The 20,158-nt window shown below is 50.6% G+C and overlaps 3 protein-coding genes across 3 annotated transcripts; 2 read left to right on the forward strand and 1 right to left on the reverse strand.

Moving 5' to 3' along the window:
* Positions 1 to 2,137: 2,137 nt before the first annotated feature.
* EsH8_I_000475 (glycoside hydrolase superfamily) lies at positions 2,138 to 5,818 on the forward strand (the record flags this gene model as incomplete). The annotated part of the gene is made up of 6 exons (XM_083267888.1): positions 2,138 to 2,549; positions 2,615 to 2,844; positions 2,902 to 3,278; positions 3,343 to 3,660; positions 5,117 to 5,493; positions 5,802 to 5,818. 6 exons carry the CDS (start codon positions 2,138 to 2,140, stop codon positions 5,816 to 5,818), a joined length of 1,731 nt encoding a protein of 576 aa, XP_083118326.1.
* A 214-nt stretch (positions 5,819 to 6,032) lies between these two features.
* Positions 6,033 to 8,006, reverse strand: EsH8_I_000476 (major facilitator superfamily domain-containing protein; the record flags this gene model as incomplete). The annotated part of the gene is made up of 3 exons (XM_083267889.1): positions 6,033 to 6,828; positions 6,880 to 7,293; positions 7,357 to 8,006. 3 exons carry the CDS (start codon positions 8,004 to 8,006, stop codon positions 6,033 to 6,035), a joined length of 1,860 nt encoding a protein of 619 aa, XP_083118327.1.
* A 3,559-nt stretch (positions 8,007 to 11,565) lies between these two features.
* EsH8_I_000477 (uncharacterized protein) lies at positions 11,566 to 14,409 on the forward strand (the record flags this gene model as incomplete). Its single annotated transcript, XM_083267890.1, has 4 exons — positions 11,566 to 11,868; positions 11,919 to 14,093; positions 14,140 to 14,293; positions 14,381 to 14,409. The coding sequence occupies 4 exons, from the start codon at positions 11,566 to 11,568 to the stop codon at positions 14,407 to 14,409; spliced, it is 2,661 nt and encodes an 886-aa protein (XP_083118328.1).
* Between the last annotated feature and the right edge of the window lie 5,749 nt (positions 14,410 to 20,158).

Below are 20,158 nucleotides of genomic sequence, written 5' to 3' on the forward strand. Positions count from 1 at the left end.
TTCAAAAGGTGCAATCGAAACTAGATCCTGTCAGGTAAACATCGCTTCAGTCCTTCCTCCTGTCCATCCGATGCGGAACTGTGTCACTTGGTACGCTCCATGTTATTCGGAGAAGGGGTTCGATTATAGGCCAGTCCAAGGCTTCTTAGGTGTGGGTGTGCTTGCTTGTCAATGGACATTTCAATGTTTTAGAGGTGGCCTTAGGCCAACCATTAGGAAGGAGGAGATTGCACGCGTTATGGCGAGAGTCTTGAGGAGTAAAGCTTAAGCCTTGGCAGCGGCGAATCTCCGACGCACCGAAACCTCTTCATTTAAAGTCATACGGCGGGAGAAGGACTAGATGAACGTCTTGGATTAAACAATAGTTGATTGTGGGAACAGTGAAATCTGGTTCATGTGTAGTGGGGAGTGTCGATGGCGACTAGCCCCTTAAGAACACAAACATGGTTTCACCAGATGAAAAAAGGGACCCCCTACATCATACCATGGGCATGGGTAATACGACTAACAGACTAAATCGGTAGAACAGTAACCATGATCGGCCTTGGCCAGAGGGAACGGCCCGAGAACTTCCAACTCCAAAATCAAGATTGAACACTATATGTTCAAACTCTATTTCGCTCTCCAAATTGCTTCAAATAAACAAACATACTTCTTGGTCTCTACGTGAGGCGCATACAACTCACAATGAAAAACAAGATATACCTTGACAGGCCATGAATCAAGACCGGAGGCAAACAAAGGTCATGAAAGGGCAACTTCCGTATGCTAGAGGGAAGACACAAGAATAAGAGCAAAAGAAGCGGTTCTTCTAGGAAAACGCTAAACACGGCACTGTGCAATACTTGAACCCCAAAGAACTTGAAGGCGACTGGTTCATTATTCACACTATTTATGTGATAATACTGCTACGTGATTACACTTATTCCAATGAAGTGCTTTGAAATTGACGAACAGTTGGACCCAAAGATGCAGCATCAGCAGAAACCTGGTCATAATCGACTTTCTGAACGATCAAACATAGACGTTAGCAAAAAAGACGCGTACACACCAAGTTTGTCAACTTGGAGTAGAAACGCATACACAAAGGGGGTTTCCTGGTCTGCTGATCTAATCCTATCAGATGTCATGTGTAATAATTAAGCGGAGCAATAATTAGAGCTGGCTCTAAGCTGGCTCTCCTTTTAACAAGAATGAGCGAATGCGAATTGTGTGAGCATCGTTTGTTGCTGCCGCTGCCCAAGGACATTCCACGGCAGGCTCGGAGAAGCACGATTTTAGCGCAGTAAAATTGGAGAAACCGCTAGAAAATACTCGGACCTCGTAAGGAAAGCGGACTGTTGTGTCTTAAAATACCCTGGCTTGAGCCTTGCCACACTCAAATCACTTGTTAAATAAGTCCAATCACTCCAGCGTTAACTTCAGACGGCACCCATGGGAGGCTCGTGCTCTCAAGTCAAGCTTTTTAATTTGGCCAATCATCTTGGCGGATGCGCATGCTGCGTGAGCATTTCCCTAATACACGATTCAGTCGACATCATTTCGGACGGGTTCATCCTAGCAACTCAGCCTATCCCATCGAAACCCGAGTCTACGGCAATTTCCGACTCCAGGAAACCGCCATTTTATACTTTCAGTTATATTGACCCCCTGGCCTAAAGATTCCACGTCTCATAACCAGAAAACATGCACTACATTGCCTGATGCCGATCTGCGCCTTGCCTCCAGACGTGGCGCCACGCGGTGCCGCACTGCCGCGTGTCCGCCCGCGAGGAGCCCCCCTCATGATCCACTTGACAGCTTCCCGTCCAATCTCTCTTGGCGTTTGTGATGATTGCGGTGGGCTGAAGGAAACTCAGCTTCGAAGTTTGCGACCCCGAGGAGCCGGAGTGTGGGCAGAATCACTGGCACCAACCCGGCAGCCCGGGCGTATCCATTGCTTAGACATGAACAAGTGCATCTCTGCAAGGTTAGCGGCAAGCTATTTGAGGATGCACCCATCCCTTTCCCATCTCGAGTTTAGCTCTCTTCTTCAGCGTCCCCAACGCCTCCTCTGTCACTCGCTTACTTTGTTACATTCAGACCGCCTTAAAATTATTTTGAGCAACCACACTCCTTTAAAACTTCAATTTTAATCATGCTGTTCAGATCTCTTGGTCTGGCCACAGTGGCCGCTGCGGCCGCTGAGGCGGTTTCTGTGAACGCTTCTCTCACCGACGGGGTGTCGACCCCTCGCTATGTCATGTACTATGATCAGTATCACACAAGCGGGATCCCGGACAAGTCCATCACCGATGGTATTACCCATGTGATTACCGCCTTCGCCAACTCGTCCCTCTTTGCCTCCGAGCCTGCTGGTGAATACACACCTTTTAAGCCTCTGGGTGAGATCCGGGCTCTGTTCAACAACGGAACCAAGGTCTGCATGGCCATTGGTGGCTGGGGAGATACCGACGGCTTTAGCTTGGGTGCCTCTACGAACGAGGCCAGGAACAAGTATGCCAAGAACGTTGCCAACGCAGCCTTGACGCTTGGATACGACTGTGTCGGTGAGTAAATCCGATATCACAAACAGCTCAACGATAAACATCGCTAATACGTATTGTTTTGTAAGACATTGACTGGGAGTACCCTGCTGGCAACGGCGCCGACTACAAGCAGAAGCCCAACAGTAACAAGACTTCGGAGATCAACACCTTCCCCCTGCTCTTGTCTGCCATCAAGACTCAGCTGAAGCACCACAAGATGGAGCTGTCCGTCACTGCCCCTGGACTCAAGCGTGACATGATTGCTTTCACGGCGCACCATGTTCCCAAGATCAACGCGGCTGTTGATCACTTCACGGTAAGCCTCGCATATTTTGCAGAAGTCACAGCGAAGCTTATCTAACCTTTAACTCAGGTCATGACCTACGATCTCATGAACCGCCGTGACAACGTCACGGCTCATCACACTTCCGTCAAGGGCTCGCTCGAGGCCATCGACACCTACATCGCCCTTGGCGTTGAGCCGGCCAAGATCAACCTCGGTTTCGCTTTGTACGCCAAGTGGTTCACGACCGCGACTGGCTACAACTGCACGCAAGGTCTTGGCTGCCCCACGGTGCTGCTTGAGGCTGCCGACGGTACCGACACCGGTAACTCGGGTGCCGTGACCTTCGAAACCGCCAACTTCCAGGAGGCTCCCACCAACTTGACCACTTCCCCCGACGCTTCCTGCGGTGCCGGCACCTTCTACAAGTGCCCCACAGGCAACTGCTGCAGCCAGTACGGTTTCTGGTAAGTTAATACCTGCCAGTTCATTTGGATTTAGAGAGAATGGTCGTAGCTAACATTGGTTCAGCGGTGATACCGCGGCTCACTGCGGCAACGGTTGCCAGTCCGACTACGGTATCTGCAACGGCACCTCCACCCTTTCTTCCTTCAAGACGGCTATCGCCAACGGCAACACGGACGAGGTCAACGGCGGTCAGTGGTACTGGGACCCCGCCGGCCCCTTCTTCTGGACCTGGGACACCCCCGCTCTTGTCACCCGCAAGTTCAACGACATCGTTAAGGCTAGAGGTATTGGTGGCATTGCTGCCTGGAGCTTGGGCGAGGACTCTTATGACTTCAGCCTCCTGAAGGCTATTCAAGCCGGTGTCAAGGCTTGGCCGAGAAAGTAGGGTGTAGCCGCGTGTAGTGTTCGACAGGTTATTTAATAAGAGACTTTACTTTTTACTCCAATAGTGCCTTCGGCTCCAGATGTTTCTAGAATTTCAATTCGATTATACCATATCACTTCCCGTTACGGTTCCAATCATGATATTCGATGCAAAGGACATGATCATCTTTTCATACGCATCAGTTTGATGTAATTGTACATCAATATCCTCACTCCTGCTGCTGCTGCCAACCTACCTACTTTCACACATACACATACACACACCAGAATACAGTACCAGTTTTGACCTTTCGTTGCTTACGATTGAATTACCACCCGTACGGGTATCCTGTGATACCAACAGTTTGAGAGGTGGTTGTACAAAAATATCCGACATTTTAATTGTCTGTTGTTGCACATTGTCAGCCTTTGGAAATGTCCTACATCCTTAATTGACGCGGCGATTGCCGATTTCGACCCTGCTCATGTACTTGAGGAGGGAAATGTAACCGAAAGGAAGAAGCAATGCATTCTGCTCTCTCCAAAGTTTCCCACCGTTGTTGGGACTAGATCATGCAATAGCCCATACTATAATTGTTACATCAATCACCTTGCTGTTGCCTTTTCTATTTCCGGAACTTTCAGGCATGTCACATGTGTAACGATTTGCATGTGAATTCCAAAGCGGCCTTTGACGTAGGGCAGAGGGATAAATGTTTCTTCATTGCGTTGGCAGTATCAATCCAGCCTACTTATTTACGGTTGCCAATATGTTACAATCAGTAGATTAACCCCGAATGGTTTCGTGTTGTCTTCTTCCTTTGTTGACACCCATCCCTTTTGTCAAACTTCGCCGTGACTCAAAAGTCCCTCCCACCTCCATGTCCCAGCATATTTTGCCCTCGCTTTTCAAAAAGTGTTTTTTACTACTTGCATTTCAGGGCCAAGAAATCATGGCGCCAAATTACAGCACCTCTCTTTTCCTAGGCTGGCTCCTCCTGGCTAGTACCCAAGTGAAAGCCTTGATCGTACCCAAAGATGGCCTCGAGGCTCGCCAACATACAACACCAATTGTAACTTCGCCAATTGCCTCTGCAGTCGCTCCCTGTACAACCGTCTATCTCGACCAGCCCTCAGTCATAGTAGAAAGCCCGCCTCCCCCTCCGCCCCGAAAGACAGAAACCGTGGCGCCACCTCCGCAGTCCACCCGACCACCTCTCCCTTCTACAACGGCGGTACGTGATGAATGCAGATTAGACACCGACTGCAGTTGTCTCAGCAAGCAAAGGCCAACCTGCAACACCGCAGAGAAAGTCTGTCAATGTAAATCTCTCTCGAAATCAACATCCCAAGCGTCTTCAACTTCCCAAACATTTTCGACTTCCCAAACATCTTCAACTCCCCAAACATCTTCAACTCCCCAAACGTCTTCTACGTTTACCTCGATTACCAAGTCTTCCTCCACAAAGACCAGCGCGCCACATCCCGAAGTGACCAAGTGGATCAAGGACCGAAAGATCGAGCTCGGCAAGCAGCATTGCAACGACCCGAGCTCTTACCCAAAGGGCGACAGGATCAACGGCGTCGGAGTCTTGGACGATGCCCGACGCTTGTGCGACTCGCTCAAGGGGAAGGACCAAAGGATCTCGGCGATGCAGGGGAGCTACGTCGGCAACGGCGAAAGCAAAGTATCCGAGCACCATTTTGGGATATGGTGGGTTGACGGCTGCATATTCCCCACCAACGAACGGATGAGGTACGGCATGAACCCAAACGATCCGTTCGAGATCAACGAGCAGTTGGACGGGGAGAGCAGGTGCGCTAGGATGCTCTCCGAAAACTGGAGGAATTGTGAGTATCCCAGTTCTGTTATGGAACCGTTTCCACCCTTGGTTGTTACCTCACGATGAAAAGGGAAACGTTCCCTGCTGACAAAAATAGGCGTATCTGAAAACAAGGGTAAGGGAGGGTACAGAGATGTGGGCTGTTTGAGGTATTATACTGGGCCTGGGCACCCATATGGACCAGGAAACATATACATCAAGCATCCCATTTCCGTGTGGTGATGTTGCGAGTTGCAATGGCCGAAGAGAGTCAACGGTTTTGGGTGAAGTCACCGGGGCCAACCAGTTTGTTTGCAAGCTATGAATTACTTTTAGGTGGTGCTATGGGGTGATTATGTAGGTAACTAACCATCCTTCTCTTCAGACCAAGTCTATATAGAAATGCCATTGACCCGTAGGCCTCAACGTAAACTTTCTCAACGCCGTATATGCCGCATCACATCATTTCATGACAGTTTGGGTATTTTTATCCATCACGGAATTCGACGCGCTCATAATACTTATTATGCTCCCTCCTTTTTATTTTTCCTTGGGTGTCCAGACGGTTCACGACGCGCCCGCTCCGGAACCCTTCTCCGTGTCTCTCGGCTCAGTCTGCTCCTCACTCGACAGCACGCCGGTCTTTTCTCCATTGCCGAGGGCAGCCGCAGTGGCGGCCTCCCTCTCCTTCTTTCTCGCCAAACGCGCCTGCTGCCTGGCGCGCTTGCTGTCGTTCTTCTCCTGGTCCTCCCTCATCTGCCGGATGACTGGGCTCCTTGCCCGGATCCTCTCGCCGTACCGCCAGAAGATGAGGGGAATGGGGATCAGCGCCAGCTCCAGCAGTCCGCACAGGGTGCCGGCCCACTGCGGCGTCAGGGCCCTGTACATGGACGGCCCGGCAAGAGGCAGGGTGCCGCCGAACATGGACCGCATGACGGCGTTGCCGGCGAGCGCACTTGCGGCGTAGATTCCGTAGCTTCCCGCGAGGTAGTTGGAGCCGTAGATAAAGGAGATTGTGTTGCCGGCGCCGAAGGGGATGCCGAAAGCGATGGGGACGGCCCAGTGGATCGTGGCCGGGAGGCAGGTCCAGGAGAAGACGAGCTGCCCAATGGGGGTGAGCACAGCGCCGATAGTCATGACGCGGGCTGTGGCCTCGGGCGGGACGCGGCCGGTGACGGGGTCCTTGGGGTGGGCGTTGATGATGCGTCGGAAGAGGGGCTCGCAGACGATGGCGAGGATGGTGCCGATTCCGATGCCGATGAATGCGAGGCCGGAGACGCCGGGGCCCCAGCCGCGGTACTGGGAGAAGACGATGGGGTAGGCGACGAAGCAGAGATACAGAATGCCGTAGATAAGAGAGATCCTAGGCGGAGGTTAGATTATGGATGACAGCGCATGTGGGACCGGGACCTACCAGAGGTTGAAGAACCACAGGATGGGCTCGGTGAAACTGAGAACAAAGGGACGACTCAGGTTCAACTTGATGAGGTGGAACTTGGACACCTTCTCGTCGTAGCGGCACCACCAGCGCGGGTCGTCGGTCTCCTTGCGCAGGCGAGCGGCCTTTCGTTGGAGAATGGTCGGCGCATAGGTCTCACGGAGCGTGAACATGAGAGCAATGCCGACTCCGGCAATGATCAACACAATCCAGTTGGTCCATCTCCAGCCCATGTACTGGAAGACAAAGCCGCCGATGAGAGGTCCGGTGACCGGGCCGTTGAGAGGCGCAATGCTGTAAAATGACATGGCCAGGGCGCGGTACTCCTCGTCGGCGATGTCAACGACGGTTCCCGGACTGTTGGCAATCAAGGCGGCCCCAAACAACGCGCTATGATGTAGTGTTAGGCTAATGATTAAGGCGAGGGTTGGTTGTGGGCAAGAGAAGGCTTACCCGAAGAAGCGGACGACAATTAGCGTAGTCAGGGACTTTGCCAAAGCGCACGGGATGATCAAAAGTGACGAGACGGTAAAGCAGCCGAGATAGACATATTGCCGGCCGTACAGCTCGCTCATAGGCGCAACAATCAAGCTGCCAGCGGCAAGGCCGAGGAGGTAGGTCGTGACGCCCAGAGTCGCGATGACCTGTGTGGAGTGGTACTCCTCAACGAGACCGGGAATGGAGGCCGTATAGCTCGTGCTGTACAACACGATGACCCAGGTGGAGAAAGAGACGACGAAAATGGTCCAGCCGCGGTACCAGAGGGGCCAGTTCTTGGGGTTCTCGGGATCATCCGTCTCAAAGACGACTTCATAATCTGGCGGGCGTGACGCGGTGCTGCCAATACTCGTGCCTGTGCGCATGTACGTGATGGGCTCCCGAGCGACATGCTCGGCCTCGGTCTCAATGTCGGGCGTCAAAGCACGCTCAAGTGGTTCAAGAGGGTCGGTGTCGGTGGACGAGTGGGACAGGGCCCGGCTTCGGTGGCTATGCCGAGACTCGACCCCCTTCAACGGGCGGAGTGGCGGCGAGTCTTGGCCAGAGCTCGTTGACGCCGCCGTGGCCGTGTCGGCGGCGTGGGACTCCTTCTCCGGATCGGTCATGGTGCCCGCGATCGATGGATGCGCCGAAACTGTGTTGGGCCGTGCAGCAGCTCTGGTTCCTCGCGCAAAGTTGACGTCCTGGTGAGGGATGGGGGAAAAAGTCCTGCGTGTGATCTCTGGAGGAAAAGCGAGAGAGAGTAGGCCGGAAAGCGGCGCGCCGAGCCTCGGAATAAAGCTTTTAACGTTGAAATATCTTACAACATCCGGGCCAGGGTTCAACAATGGGGGCTCCCCTTCTTTACAAACAAGCGCGGTCGATGGGGACTAGAGATGAGTCAATGGGATTTCAAAGGGGAAAACCCTGATAAGTTTAGCTGCACGAGGAACAAGAGAACGAGGGACGAGATTGCAAGCCAACAAAAATTTGTAACGCGACGGCCCCCGTCAAGGGGTGAGGGAAGGGGAAGGGCAGTGGGCGGCAACTCGCATCCGATCCACCGGGGCGAAGGGCGCGGTGTGGGTAATCATGGCACGCAATCGGAGCAGCAGACTGGCGAAACCTGGGCGATCAACCTCACCCGGGGATAACGGCGGAGCTAGGGTCGCATCGCTTTGGGCTAGGATGGCCGCCGTCCATGACGAGAACGCAAAGGGCCGACAAGTTGTTATGTGGTGAGCATGACGGCTCTAGCACCCTGTTCTTTTTCCGTCCATGTGTGCCGTCCCGAGCCTGAGACATACAGATACCCCGGGCCCGGGGTTTTCTGGAAGTTTTCTTTCGCGTCGTGCCACACAACTCGATCCCCCCCTCCACATTACGACAATCGCAAAACGAGGGGGAGCTGCCCAAATCCCGTGTTTCCTTATCAGAGGAGCCAAGTTCCCCCGGTGAAATGAATTGGGGGAGTGGGCCCCAGCCGAGGTCCGCTTCGGTTCCACCCTCCTCCCCATGGGAATAAGCAGTGAGCCGACACGAGAACAAGTCATGTCGGCCCTAGAGTAGTGCACGCCAGCAGCCACTAAGGGGTAGCTGCATTCCAGTTGCTCTGGACCCATTGAAATTCGTTGTCAAACGTCGTCGAACGTTGGCAATATTCCGATGTCGATTGTGAAGTCCAGACGTTGCCGGGAATCGAAAATACCACGTTGAAGGTTTGCGGAATGCCCTCAGAGCGTGGCTTCCGCGGTGGAACCTCGCGCCTGTCTCGCCAGCCGTTGTCGCAAATTATTTCCGGTGCCTGGCTGGGCATCATCCGAGACATCGGCGGGGCGCTGGCCGCACACTAAGAGAACAAAAAAAACGATTTATTTTTATTTTTTTCCATCTCAGAGTCACGGCAACTAGGCCGAAGCTGCTGAGTCTGCCGATTGGCGTGTTTATTGTACCATGCGACTCCGGGGTTTCTTTGCCCATTGGTTCGGTGCACTGCGGCGATCAATGATGTGCTTTTCGATTGATCTGACAATAAGAGCTTGCGAATCTGAGGTGAGCCGAATGGATGGGCCTGGCTGTTCGTACGCCCAGAAGGATAGGCCAAGTCGGCACCGATGGTCCGAGCGTTTGTCATCTTGTTCCTAATCCGGCTCTGGCGGGAGGTTGCCAGGATCCCGGCGGTCGTGGGGCTTCGGATGTTTGAGCTCCGCTTTCGGCTCCGATGTACGGAAGGTTATCACATTCGTTCCATCTGACATCAGCTTTGACGCTCATGTCATTAACACAATAGAGGAAGGATTTCCCCCACCGTGTATTATACATATCAAACTATCTATGATGAAATACATACATACTTAGCACAGCTGGCAATGTGTAAGATTGGCTACAGCTCACGGCAACGTCTCATTTCGCCGAATAAAGTTTTCGGGAGCGTTGTAGTCTGATTGCAACTTTGATTCCTCTTTTAGCTGCAGATTACCCGCGCGGTGTGTTCCGACAATCGAAGCATAACCCAACTTTGTTGACACCCTCGGGAGAAGTGTTCTTCCGCGCCAACGACATCTCGCCCTGGTTCCATCACGACAAGGGGGGAGAATGCCACATCATCTCTGCCAAGCGTGTGAGGTTGCAAGGGATCACCATCGAAAAACTTTATCCTGTGAGCCGCATATGCAACTCGTTAATCAACTCACTGCACACGTGGTTTTATGGCCCACGCTAGTGTCCGATTAAAATTACCCGGACTCATTGTGAAGTAGAAGAAATTGCATTCACGGAAGTAAGTGTAATACGTACACCGTTGACAGAACCACCGGGAAGTATATTTTCCCCTTGGCTTTTCTTACTCTCAAAATATTATATTACTATTAAATATGTATATGTAAGAGGAAAAAGCCTGCGACAACAAGCCAATGCAGATAAAGAAAACACCATGGTTGAGCAAGCCAAACACAGTTTTGGACCCTGAACAAAACTCAGGTCCAGCGTAGTGTGGTCCCAAAGCATCATAATTCATATAAAATACATCCAAAAGCATGGCTCAAGATTAGAACGGAGGGATAATCTCATTTCGAGGGAAGGAGTCACAACAAGCACCAACATCACATCACGTACTTATGAATATCAATCATGTAGAGAGGCCTGAGGCCGAGATCCACCACCTGTCGCGTCGGATGTGGAAAACTTCATACAGGACTAACCATGACAGAATCCAACAGCACTTTGGCCAGTCCCACCTTGGTAACAGCTTCGCGGTTGCTCAAGTCTGACGAGGAAGAAAAGTTCACTAGAACAGTTGGTAATACAATCTTGCCATCACTAATTCATCTACCAGCGTAGAATGTCTCTCTTCCTCGTCTCAATGGCATTTCGAATTCTCATGTCGGCCTGTAGGCCATAAGCGCCTAGGTGTTCCCCAGTCTGTCCAGATTCGAGAGGGAGCACTACATAGGTTCCCAGTCTTTTACGCAGCTTCTGAGAAGACAAGATACTGCCATCACATTCGAAAATCCAAATAAAGCGATGATCCGGCGATTCGTGAGATCGTCCCCATAAATGAAGGACTGCGCATGTCTTTCCGTCATGCTAAGTGCAGGTTTGGCTTGCTTTCATCACCGAATGGCTGGCATCTGGTCAGCTGGGATGACGGCATGGCGGAGTTTCTGGATGCAGGTTGGGAGGAGTCGGCAAAGCGCAACCATCATCTTCATCGTTGGCGACGGAAGCAGAGCTATTTGCCTGGCTTTTGGCTTGAGGGCAACTCAGAAGACGAAGAAACTTGAAATTCCACGAAACGGCCAACATGTTTACGCGCTTGGAAGTGACATCTTTCATGTTGAAGACAGGTCAGGGGAGAAGCTCAGTGAACCAGGGGGTGTTGCCTTTCGGTTAGCACCCCTGCATGTATCATAGCTCCACAAAGGTCAGATTCAACCAACGAGTTGAGTTGCCTAGAGAGCAACTGAACCTCGACCAACGGTACACAGGGGTAGTTACAGGGGCTCAGCCGCTGTGGCTGTGTAATAATGTGGTACAATGGACAGACAACGAAATTGGGCTGATGGGACAAAATTTGCGACGTTTCTCCGCGACGAGTTTCCTGTGGGTCCTTCCTGCCAATGTCGCGCTCTTCTATTGAGGTGCAAGATTGTTGCAGCAAATGACCTCGCTGCTGCATTTAACATCATGACGGCTCAACTGAAAGCCGAGTTCGAAGGCCCCCACCACGAATGGTGGCTGCGCCCATCCGATGCTAGCCTGGTCCCCCTAATGCTGCAAAGCAGTGAAGAGCCGCAGCTTATGCCCAAAACCTTGAGATGGTCGCGCATTGGAAAGCCATCCTCACGAGTGTCCCCCCTGCTTCGTGCTTCGTACTGGGTCGGGTCGTCCCTTTTGGTACCAGGCACGCGGAAATATGACTTAAGCATCCGATCAGGCGCTTTGGCAGCGCTCAAGCTGTTGATCGCATGGCCTATCTTCTGCCTTTTGGTATGATTCCAGCCTTTGTTTGCAGACTCATGCTAAAGAGTTTCACCTAGGTATGCTGGACGGGGCACTTTGGCATCACGTGGAGCCAGCTCGTAAATGCAGATGCTGATATCGACACCCGCTATGATACTGTTCTCACGTCTAAAGATACAAGCGAGGAATCAAGGACCCCAAGTCCAAGCCATACTGCACCAGCATATGGAGCCGAAACGTTTCCCGGTTCTGCAGAACATGTCGGGGCACCCTCTTATGAGCAGTCGTATCTTGATAATATTAGGCTGGGCAGGGTGCTGCCTGCTTCTGGGACAAATCAAACAAACAGCTCACCAATTTCTCTGCGCCCAAGGTATCTTTGCTTCGTGCGAGACTTCGAAAAGGGTGAGTACGAGACGGTGAAAGTCTCGGATTATCTTGAACAGCATGGTGACGACATCGACTTGGAGTTTGTCTTTGTTTCATACACTCGCCTACAGTTTAGAGTCGCTACTGAAGACGAGATTGCGAGGCACGAGTATTCCGACGAGGCTACCAGAGAAGCCAACAAGGAGCTGGCACGAAGAGACCGCAAGACACTTGCGTTATGGGGCATAAATGCGGCGAAACGAGTCGGAAAGAGAGCTTTCTGGCTCGACTTCGAATGTGTCCGTAACGATGATGGGGTGGCGAGATCAACAAGCAGCAGCGAAGATGTATATCGTATTTGCGACATCGTTCGAGCAGCGCATTCTATGATCATCGCTATTGGACCCTCTGCCTCTGATAAGATGGCAGCGCTTCTCGAAGGATGCGAGCCCCCGGCATACAAGCGTGAGAACGTAACTCCTTGGTTGCGACAATGGGGATCGCGTCTGTGGACATTGCCGGAGCTTCTGCTGTGTCCCGGCGAGTACAGGATCCACCTCTATGTCCTCGGCGACCCTTCAGAGCCTAAAGCTATGGCGAAACGAAATTTCGCTGAGCGAGCATGGGATGATGCGGAGGCTGTCAAAGAGCTCGTTGACCATTTCGAGGGATCGGCTATACTCACAGAGCTGCGTCTGATAGAGTCTGCCCTTGCCTGTTTCTCGAGACGTCAGACGGACCAGTTCAGTCAAGGTGACCTAGCCTATGCGACCATGGGTCTATTTCCTAACCGTCATCGGCCGCAAGTCAATAAGGAAGACTCTGGGTTCCAAGCCTTTGCCAAGCTCTCCCTCGCCAACGATGGCGGTGCCTTTCTGAGCCGCTTGATCTGTCTAGCCCCTCAGCCGGCTGTCCCCTGGTACCAGACCGAGGATTGCTGGGGCGTTAAACCCAGCGATATCAATCCGTTGAGCAATGTTTCCAGTATCGTTGGTCCTGATGCAATCATGCTAGAAGGGGTTCATGGAGCAACGATCCACTGGGATAATCTGGATCCAGAGCCGTTCTTTGACCGGAACTCCCAGGCTAATTTGAACATAATCTTTCGGGCGGGCTTCTCGTTGTGTGTCATCGTGCCTCTGGCGTTCGCCTGCTCAACTTGCGCTGCAATATTGTTTGCCGGTTCAGAGCCAGATGAGAGACTTCTCAGGCTTACTGCTTGGGTACCTGGCGCAATAATCTCTTTCGCGCTATTAGCTCCGATGATGCTGGTCGGCACACGAGGGCGGGCCAAGCAACCACTAAAATCTCGTCTTCTAGGGATTGAAGGCATCGTGGATGCCGCTAGCGTCGAAAAGCACCTCTGGGGCTTCAGTCACGGCACTTTGACGGACGCTACCCCCCAATTTTACAGAGACGCGCAAGATCTTGGGCCCTCTTCCACATCGTCATCTCCATCACCCTCCCAGTCTGGACAGGAGCACCACTCGTTTACGTTGGTAGATACCCACATGATGACTGTGAGGCACTTCCGTTGCAGTATACCCCCTGTCGCCATGTTCGTCTGCGGCTCAGAAGACGGAATGCAGAGGACGCTTCTCTGCTCGTACGACTGGAGGACTGAGACATTCCACCGCCAAAGTGTTCTTAGAGAAAAAAACCGAAGTCTCGACCAAATGCACCGCTTGAACAAGGTTCGGTTTTCACTAGCCTCGCACCCCGATGTCACCACCCTTGACAGCACAAGCAACTCGGTGGCAAGCTCACAGATGATTGTTGAATCGGAGGCTGGTAATGTCGCTAAGGCTACCAAAGAAAGCCCACGCCTCAGGGGTGGCTATCGTACGTGGAAAACAGAGCTTCTGTTCATCGTAATATGTGTCGTAAGTTCCACCTAGCCTTCAAAATGATCAGATGCTAATCCTCTAGGCTGGAATCAACATACCCGGGCTGTACAACGACTCGACTTCGAAAAAAGTCCTCTTATACAACATCTTTTTCATTGGCGCCCAGCTGCCGGCCTTTCTTCTGTTGTCATACGTACCACTCAGCCAAGTCTCTACGTACGCCTTTGCGGCGAACAGTAAGTCGAGTGTTCCTTCCCTTCGAGCGCCAACAACTAATTGATATCTGTAGTATTTTTAAGAATTCTCAGGGACAACGAGTTCAGTTACAGAATTCTTGAACATCTCGCTCTGACCCACTATGCCGTGAAGGGCGTTCTTACCTTAACGCTAATACAGTATATGCTGTCTTGGTACTCGGCAGACGAGTTGGCGTTCCGGTTCCTATTATGGAATCTTGTCAGTCCTCGACTCTTTGACATCGTCGATGTAATGGACCATCAATACACTACAAACGCAATCTTGATCTTCATCAACATAGTTGTTCTCAATTATCTCGCGTCGTTGAAGTTCTCAGACCTCATCGGTGTACCTAAAGACGTTATCTGGCTCACTCTTCACCAAAAGATTTACTACACCCGCCGGGCAGCTGCACGGATATACTTTTCCAATACCAGCGGATTCAGAGGGCGAGATTTACAGGTAGGACACATTCTTCATTCCCTCACCACACTGCTAATATACTGGCCAGCAATGGACCATCGGGGTTTTGCGTCCTCTACTGGTCTTTGGTATATCTTTACTCAGTTCCTTGAACTTCCGAGGCAATATACCAGACGAATACGGCCGAAGGGTCAGTGATACATCGGATATTTACATCGTTGTTGTCGGAATTCTTATTGGATCCGCGGCGTATAAATTTCCATCACAATCTTGTAAGTGACAATGGCCATGATGATTGGGTATATTGAAACTAACATTTGCTGTCAGATATTATGTTGGTGTCATGCTCTGTCATATCTGGTCTCAGTGCATTGCTAAGCACAGTTGAGATGGCAACCCACCCGTCGTTTCTCTTCCGCCTCTTCATACGACTGAATGAAGTCGTGCCGCCACGTAAGTGAATCCTCACAATGTAGGCGTCGAGCCAGGCTAACATGAAAATAAGTTCTATGGTCAGTCGTTTTCCGACAAGCACCAACACGGGCGGAGGCGATGGGGACCGTCTCACTCTCCTTGGTCGGCGGATCAGTTGGCAGAATAATTTTGACTTGCACAGACAAGATCCCAAACTTCACAGTGCAGTTACCGGTGTTTCTCGGCCAAGTTATTCTCTGGGCCCTACTATGGGCTTGCAAATATTTTGACAGAGTAAGGTTGCCAGAAATCACACCGACAAGCGTTGCCTAGAGATTAGTTTACGACAATCCAATGATAAGCAAGGCAACAGCATGTACAATATCTCAAATTGAAGAATGTATCATTTCTGAGACCCAAGACACAATGTGCAAGGACTTTGTATGGTCCGGATGGGCCAAAACATAGGTCTAAGCCGGAGTCTGAGCTTGGCTCGCGGCCTCGGCCCGGCGTTGATTCAGCTCCTCCCGCATAGCGATTGCCAGTTGACACAGCTTTAGCTGAACAACACCTCCATTTGCCAGTTATTTAAGAATTTAAATCTCTTAAATCACATTATAGCCGAGCGTGAGTTATTATGCCATAGTAGCTTAGGCACCACCAACATATGACGCCCTCAGGCAACCGCATAATACACTGCAGCCTACAGCGGAGGGCGATTGTTGCATGCAGAGATCGGTATGAATATGTCTTTATCGAATGTTAATGCGACCCACAAGACTTTAAAGAAGGGAAATCTAGGGTCCGGCTAATGTCCCATGCCCCTCATTTCAATGGCAAGGGAGAAGGGATTCATACGGATTGCGCCAAGCCTTCAAACAACCGTGTCCCAAACACTGTGGTAACTGGAATGATAGTCTAGCCGCAACGAGCAGCAAGGGACAAAGTTGGGTAACGGCAACTCTTACTTAAATGTTGAAGACCAAAGTTACCAGAGACCAAGCCAAGTAAGCCGCTCTCCTCCCCTTTCCGTCGACAAAATGGGGGTCCTGGTGCAATACCCTGTAAGGCGGTTCAGCCGATACCTGACCGCTACTGGCGCGTTTCTCTTTTTTCTTGTTTCGGTTTTCAGAATTCAAATTAAAGGCATCGGATCCAACCTTCAAGTACCAGAAAGCCCTTCAATGCCGACTTTGGCGGCATATGACGCCTTCGACTTTCCACCCATCGAGTCCGAATCAATTAAATCAGTCTGCGCTGCAACAAAATGGGATGCCAAAAAGAATGTGCAGGTGGTGTTTACTTGTGATAACTCCAACGGCGACATAGGAGACGTCCGAAACTCGATTCTCAACTGCGTGCGATATGCTATGCTGGCGGGTGGTTCGCTGGTCATTCCCAGACTCTTTACGCGCATTGATTCAGACACAATGGCTACGGAAAGAGGTAAAGGCGTTTCTTGGCCCGATTACCCGATTCCATCTGTGAAACTAAAATAATCAGGTGAAAGAAAAGATCTAGACTACATGTTCGACACAAAACACTTCGTTGAGTCACTTCGTCTTTCATGTCCGCAGCTGCGCTTGTATAAGGACACAGACCAGGTTTACAAGGTCTTGGGACTACCAAGAACATGGTCACTCGGACTGTTCCCTGAGTCTTTGATAGAGGAAGAAACCATACCTAGCACAGGAATCAAACATCCAGAGAGATGGAAGAAACATCTATACGGCTGGCTCGCGGAAATCGACACCGACATGGCCCCGACAGGAAGGCCTAATGATGGTCCGATGATTGTAGATCTTGGGCGTTCCTACCTTACATATCCGATTCATAGCGACGGCGAGGGCTTTGCGATGGATTTCGGAAACATTCTCAAATTCCGATCAGATACTCGACAACTCGCAACGACAACCCTGCTCCGGATGTCAGAAAAATTTGACTTTCCATTATCTCGGCCTGCGGAAGACCCCGCTGCTTTAGGTTCGGGGACCACTTTCTGGCCCATTCTTGAGAACGCCTTCTTTGGTGCGCACCTTCGAGCAGAGGAACGCTCTGAAGAAAAGCGGAGTTCTGACGATCCAACCGGCGAGTGGTCCGATTACGGAAAGCAAACCGCAGCCTACTTTGAGCAGGCTACTACGTCAAATTTGTCGGTTGTATATGTGGCATCCAGCAATGTCGCCCAGCTAGCTATGTTTACGAAAGAAGCCGAGGGGGAGGGTATCACCGTCGTCACGAAGAAAGACATGCTGGGCGAAGAAAATTATGAGCTCGAAAAGCTGGATCGGGACCAACAGGCTTTAGTAGACTTCCTGGTCATGCTAAGAGCATCTCAGTTTGGCGGTGTAGCCTATTCGAGTTTTTCATGGAACATAGCGCTGAAAAGGCATATGTTTGTAACCAACTCAAGGAATCGCTATCTAGATGGACCTCAGATGTTGAGTGACGAACTGAGTCAGATATACGGTACGCCGAAGCAGTATCCAGAATACGCCGCGTGTTTATGGCCTTGAATGGGAATAGTTAGAATATCTGGCGCCACTATTCCACTGCCTCGTTAAGTGTTACATTGCATTGATTGCCCAACGTATTACTAAACGTAGTTCCAACTTGGGAAATATAAATCAAGACCCCTGAAGGCTGCACTTCAAGTTTTGCGTCAAGCTGCCAAACATGCTTCTTTGAGATAATCTTCTGTCCTGATGTCTTCTAGTTGCAGCCAGATCACTCGCTGCCTCACACTATACAACCACGGGTCTAGAAAGAATCTAGACTAGGCTGGGTGAACCAGGTTGACAGTATTCACAGGACATGTAGTGACAATCGAGATTAATGTCTCATATGACGGCAAGATCGAGGTGGCAAAATCATGCAAAACTGTTAAAGAACTGTATATATCAGTTTATTTGTTAGTGTCATACTCGCGCCAAGACTTTCATTGGGATGTTACTAGGCTAACAAGTGAGTTGGAGAGGGCTGCGAATAGCTAAATATACACCGTATGAAGACATTACATTTTCTAGAACGCAGGATCCAATAACCGTTCGAGGTCGAGCCCGCATCTGTTTGTCGAAGGAGGTTCACGGCTGCAAAGAAGGTCGAAGAGGGTTGTTCGAAGGAGGAGAAAACAGATATTGGCAAACAAGATAGAGCAGAGATAACCTTGGATAGTAAAACCTTGAGTGTGCTTCGGGGTAGATCGGGCGAAGTTTAATCTCCCACAGGGTTGCGGGATTATGTTACAATGACTATGAGGGAGCCAATGTTCTTAAAGATACCACCTTGGTACTGTAAATTCATTATGGTCTACCTAAACATGGTGCGAACTCAGCAACGCAAGCTTCGTCTAGTTTAGTTAGATACGGGGTCGGGAAAAGCCCCGGTTGGCTGGAATTACGTATACATGTGGGTGTGGTATACCTAGGAGAGCACTTGAATGCATTGTATTATATCATGCCTGCCTCTAGCTTCCTCAAGGGATTTAACTTTATGGTGCTTCAAACGTTACGTTCCAAAGGCCGTTTTTTCACACTAAGGGATTTCAACTGGCTTCTTACAACCTTCTCTGTCTTTACCATGTGACTAACCCAAATGTCTACCACATTGTGTAACCGGACCTGCTTACCTATTATAGCACTTAATCCGAGACAATGCGTCAATAATGTCTAGTCCGTAATGAGCTGATGGCCCTGTGTCAAATGAGAGGGAGGTTTTCAGCGTTTCCGCAAAGATGTTTACCCCGCAGACATATTTTCTATACCTCACTTACTGGCGCAGACTGGTTGCAAAGTCTGGTCATGTCTCTTATCGGTGTTGATCATTGGTCCGTTTCTCCACTCGCGCCGTTTAGATTCGGGAGGCCAAGCGTCGTCGGAAGTATGAAGCTAATAACAAGTAATGCTAGGGAATGTTTCCGGAGTGGATTTTGTCGCACGTGTCTCACTACGCCGCAAGCTGAAAAACACGCCTCTAGCCGGCACCATCTTCGATTTGAGGGGAACGTTGTTTTTAATGCCGTCCTCGGAATGGTTCATGTGGAGAAATATCAGGTATCCCGCAAAAGGACCGTCTTAGTCTGCGACCAGGCGTGCCAAGTTGGCTAATTCACACGTGCTTCTCGGCTCAAGTCTGAATTCCGCGCAAGCCACGAGATATCTTACGTTAAATCAGCTGGAATACGGTTTCGATCGACCTCCGGCCTTGATACTACACATGGAATGATGCTTGGACCACTGGAGGCGTTGACTTGCGTGGCATTCTCCCCCGCAACTCACCAGTCCGCAAAAGGGCAGGAGACGAACCCGGGAGCTAATAGAACCACCGCAAGTCAACTTGGATGGCTCAACTGAGAGGTTTCTCTAGAAACTTTTTGGTATTTCATCAACGTTCAGATGTGGCCGACTTTGAGTTTTCTCTTTCCTACGTTTGCATCGGGATTACAAAGGCAGTCAGTGATGGAGGCCGTATGTTTACGGCTCGTCAACATATGTTCATCAATAAGAAATGGTAGATGCTGGGTCTATGGCCCTGGTATCCTCGAAATTAGTAGTATATTGCCGATCGCTATCGGTACAACGCCACCAAACGTCACGGGTAAACGTCCTGTTTATATAGGAGTGATTAGGTGAGTCTGGCAATGGAATTGGCGATTGGAAACGCTTCCTAGGATATCAGTTCACAGAGGGAGACAGCTGGCAATTGCCAAAGACTATACCATCTCCGGCCTGTCTCGGCCACTAATTCAGAAAGGAACATTGCATAACTGTGGCTTGAATAAGAGACCGGATTCGGCAACAAAAATCAGCTCAGAAAAGGGTAAGCGTCCCGGCAAGCAGTTCCGTTGGTCTTGTGCAATGCTGACATATCGTGAGATGACCAGGGCCTGCAACACTCTGCTTTTAAAATATAAAAGCTCAACATACTGTCAGCATGAGGGTCGGTAATCCAATTGTTCATTATAACCTTACACACATGAGATAACTCTTTCCCTGTCTCTCCATATCCATTCCTCCTCATAATTCATC

The sequence above is a fragment of the Colletotrichum jinshuiense genome, chromosome 1, assembly GCF_051148585.1.
Source record: "Colletotrichum jinshuiense chromosome 1, complete sequence".
Lineage (NCBI taxonomy): Eukaryota > Fungi > Ascomycota > Sordariomycetes > Glomerellales > Glomerellaceae > Colletotrichum > Colletotrichum jinshuiense.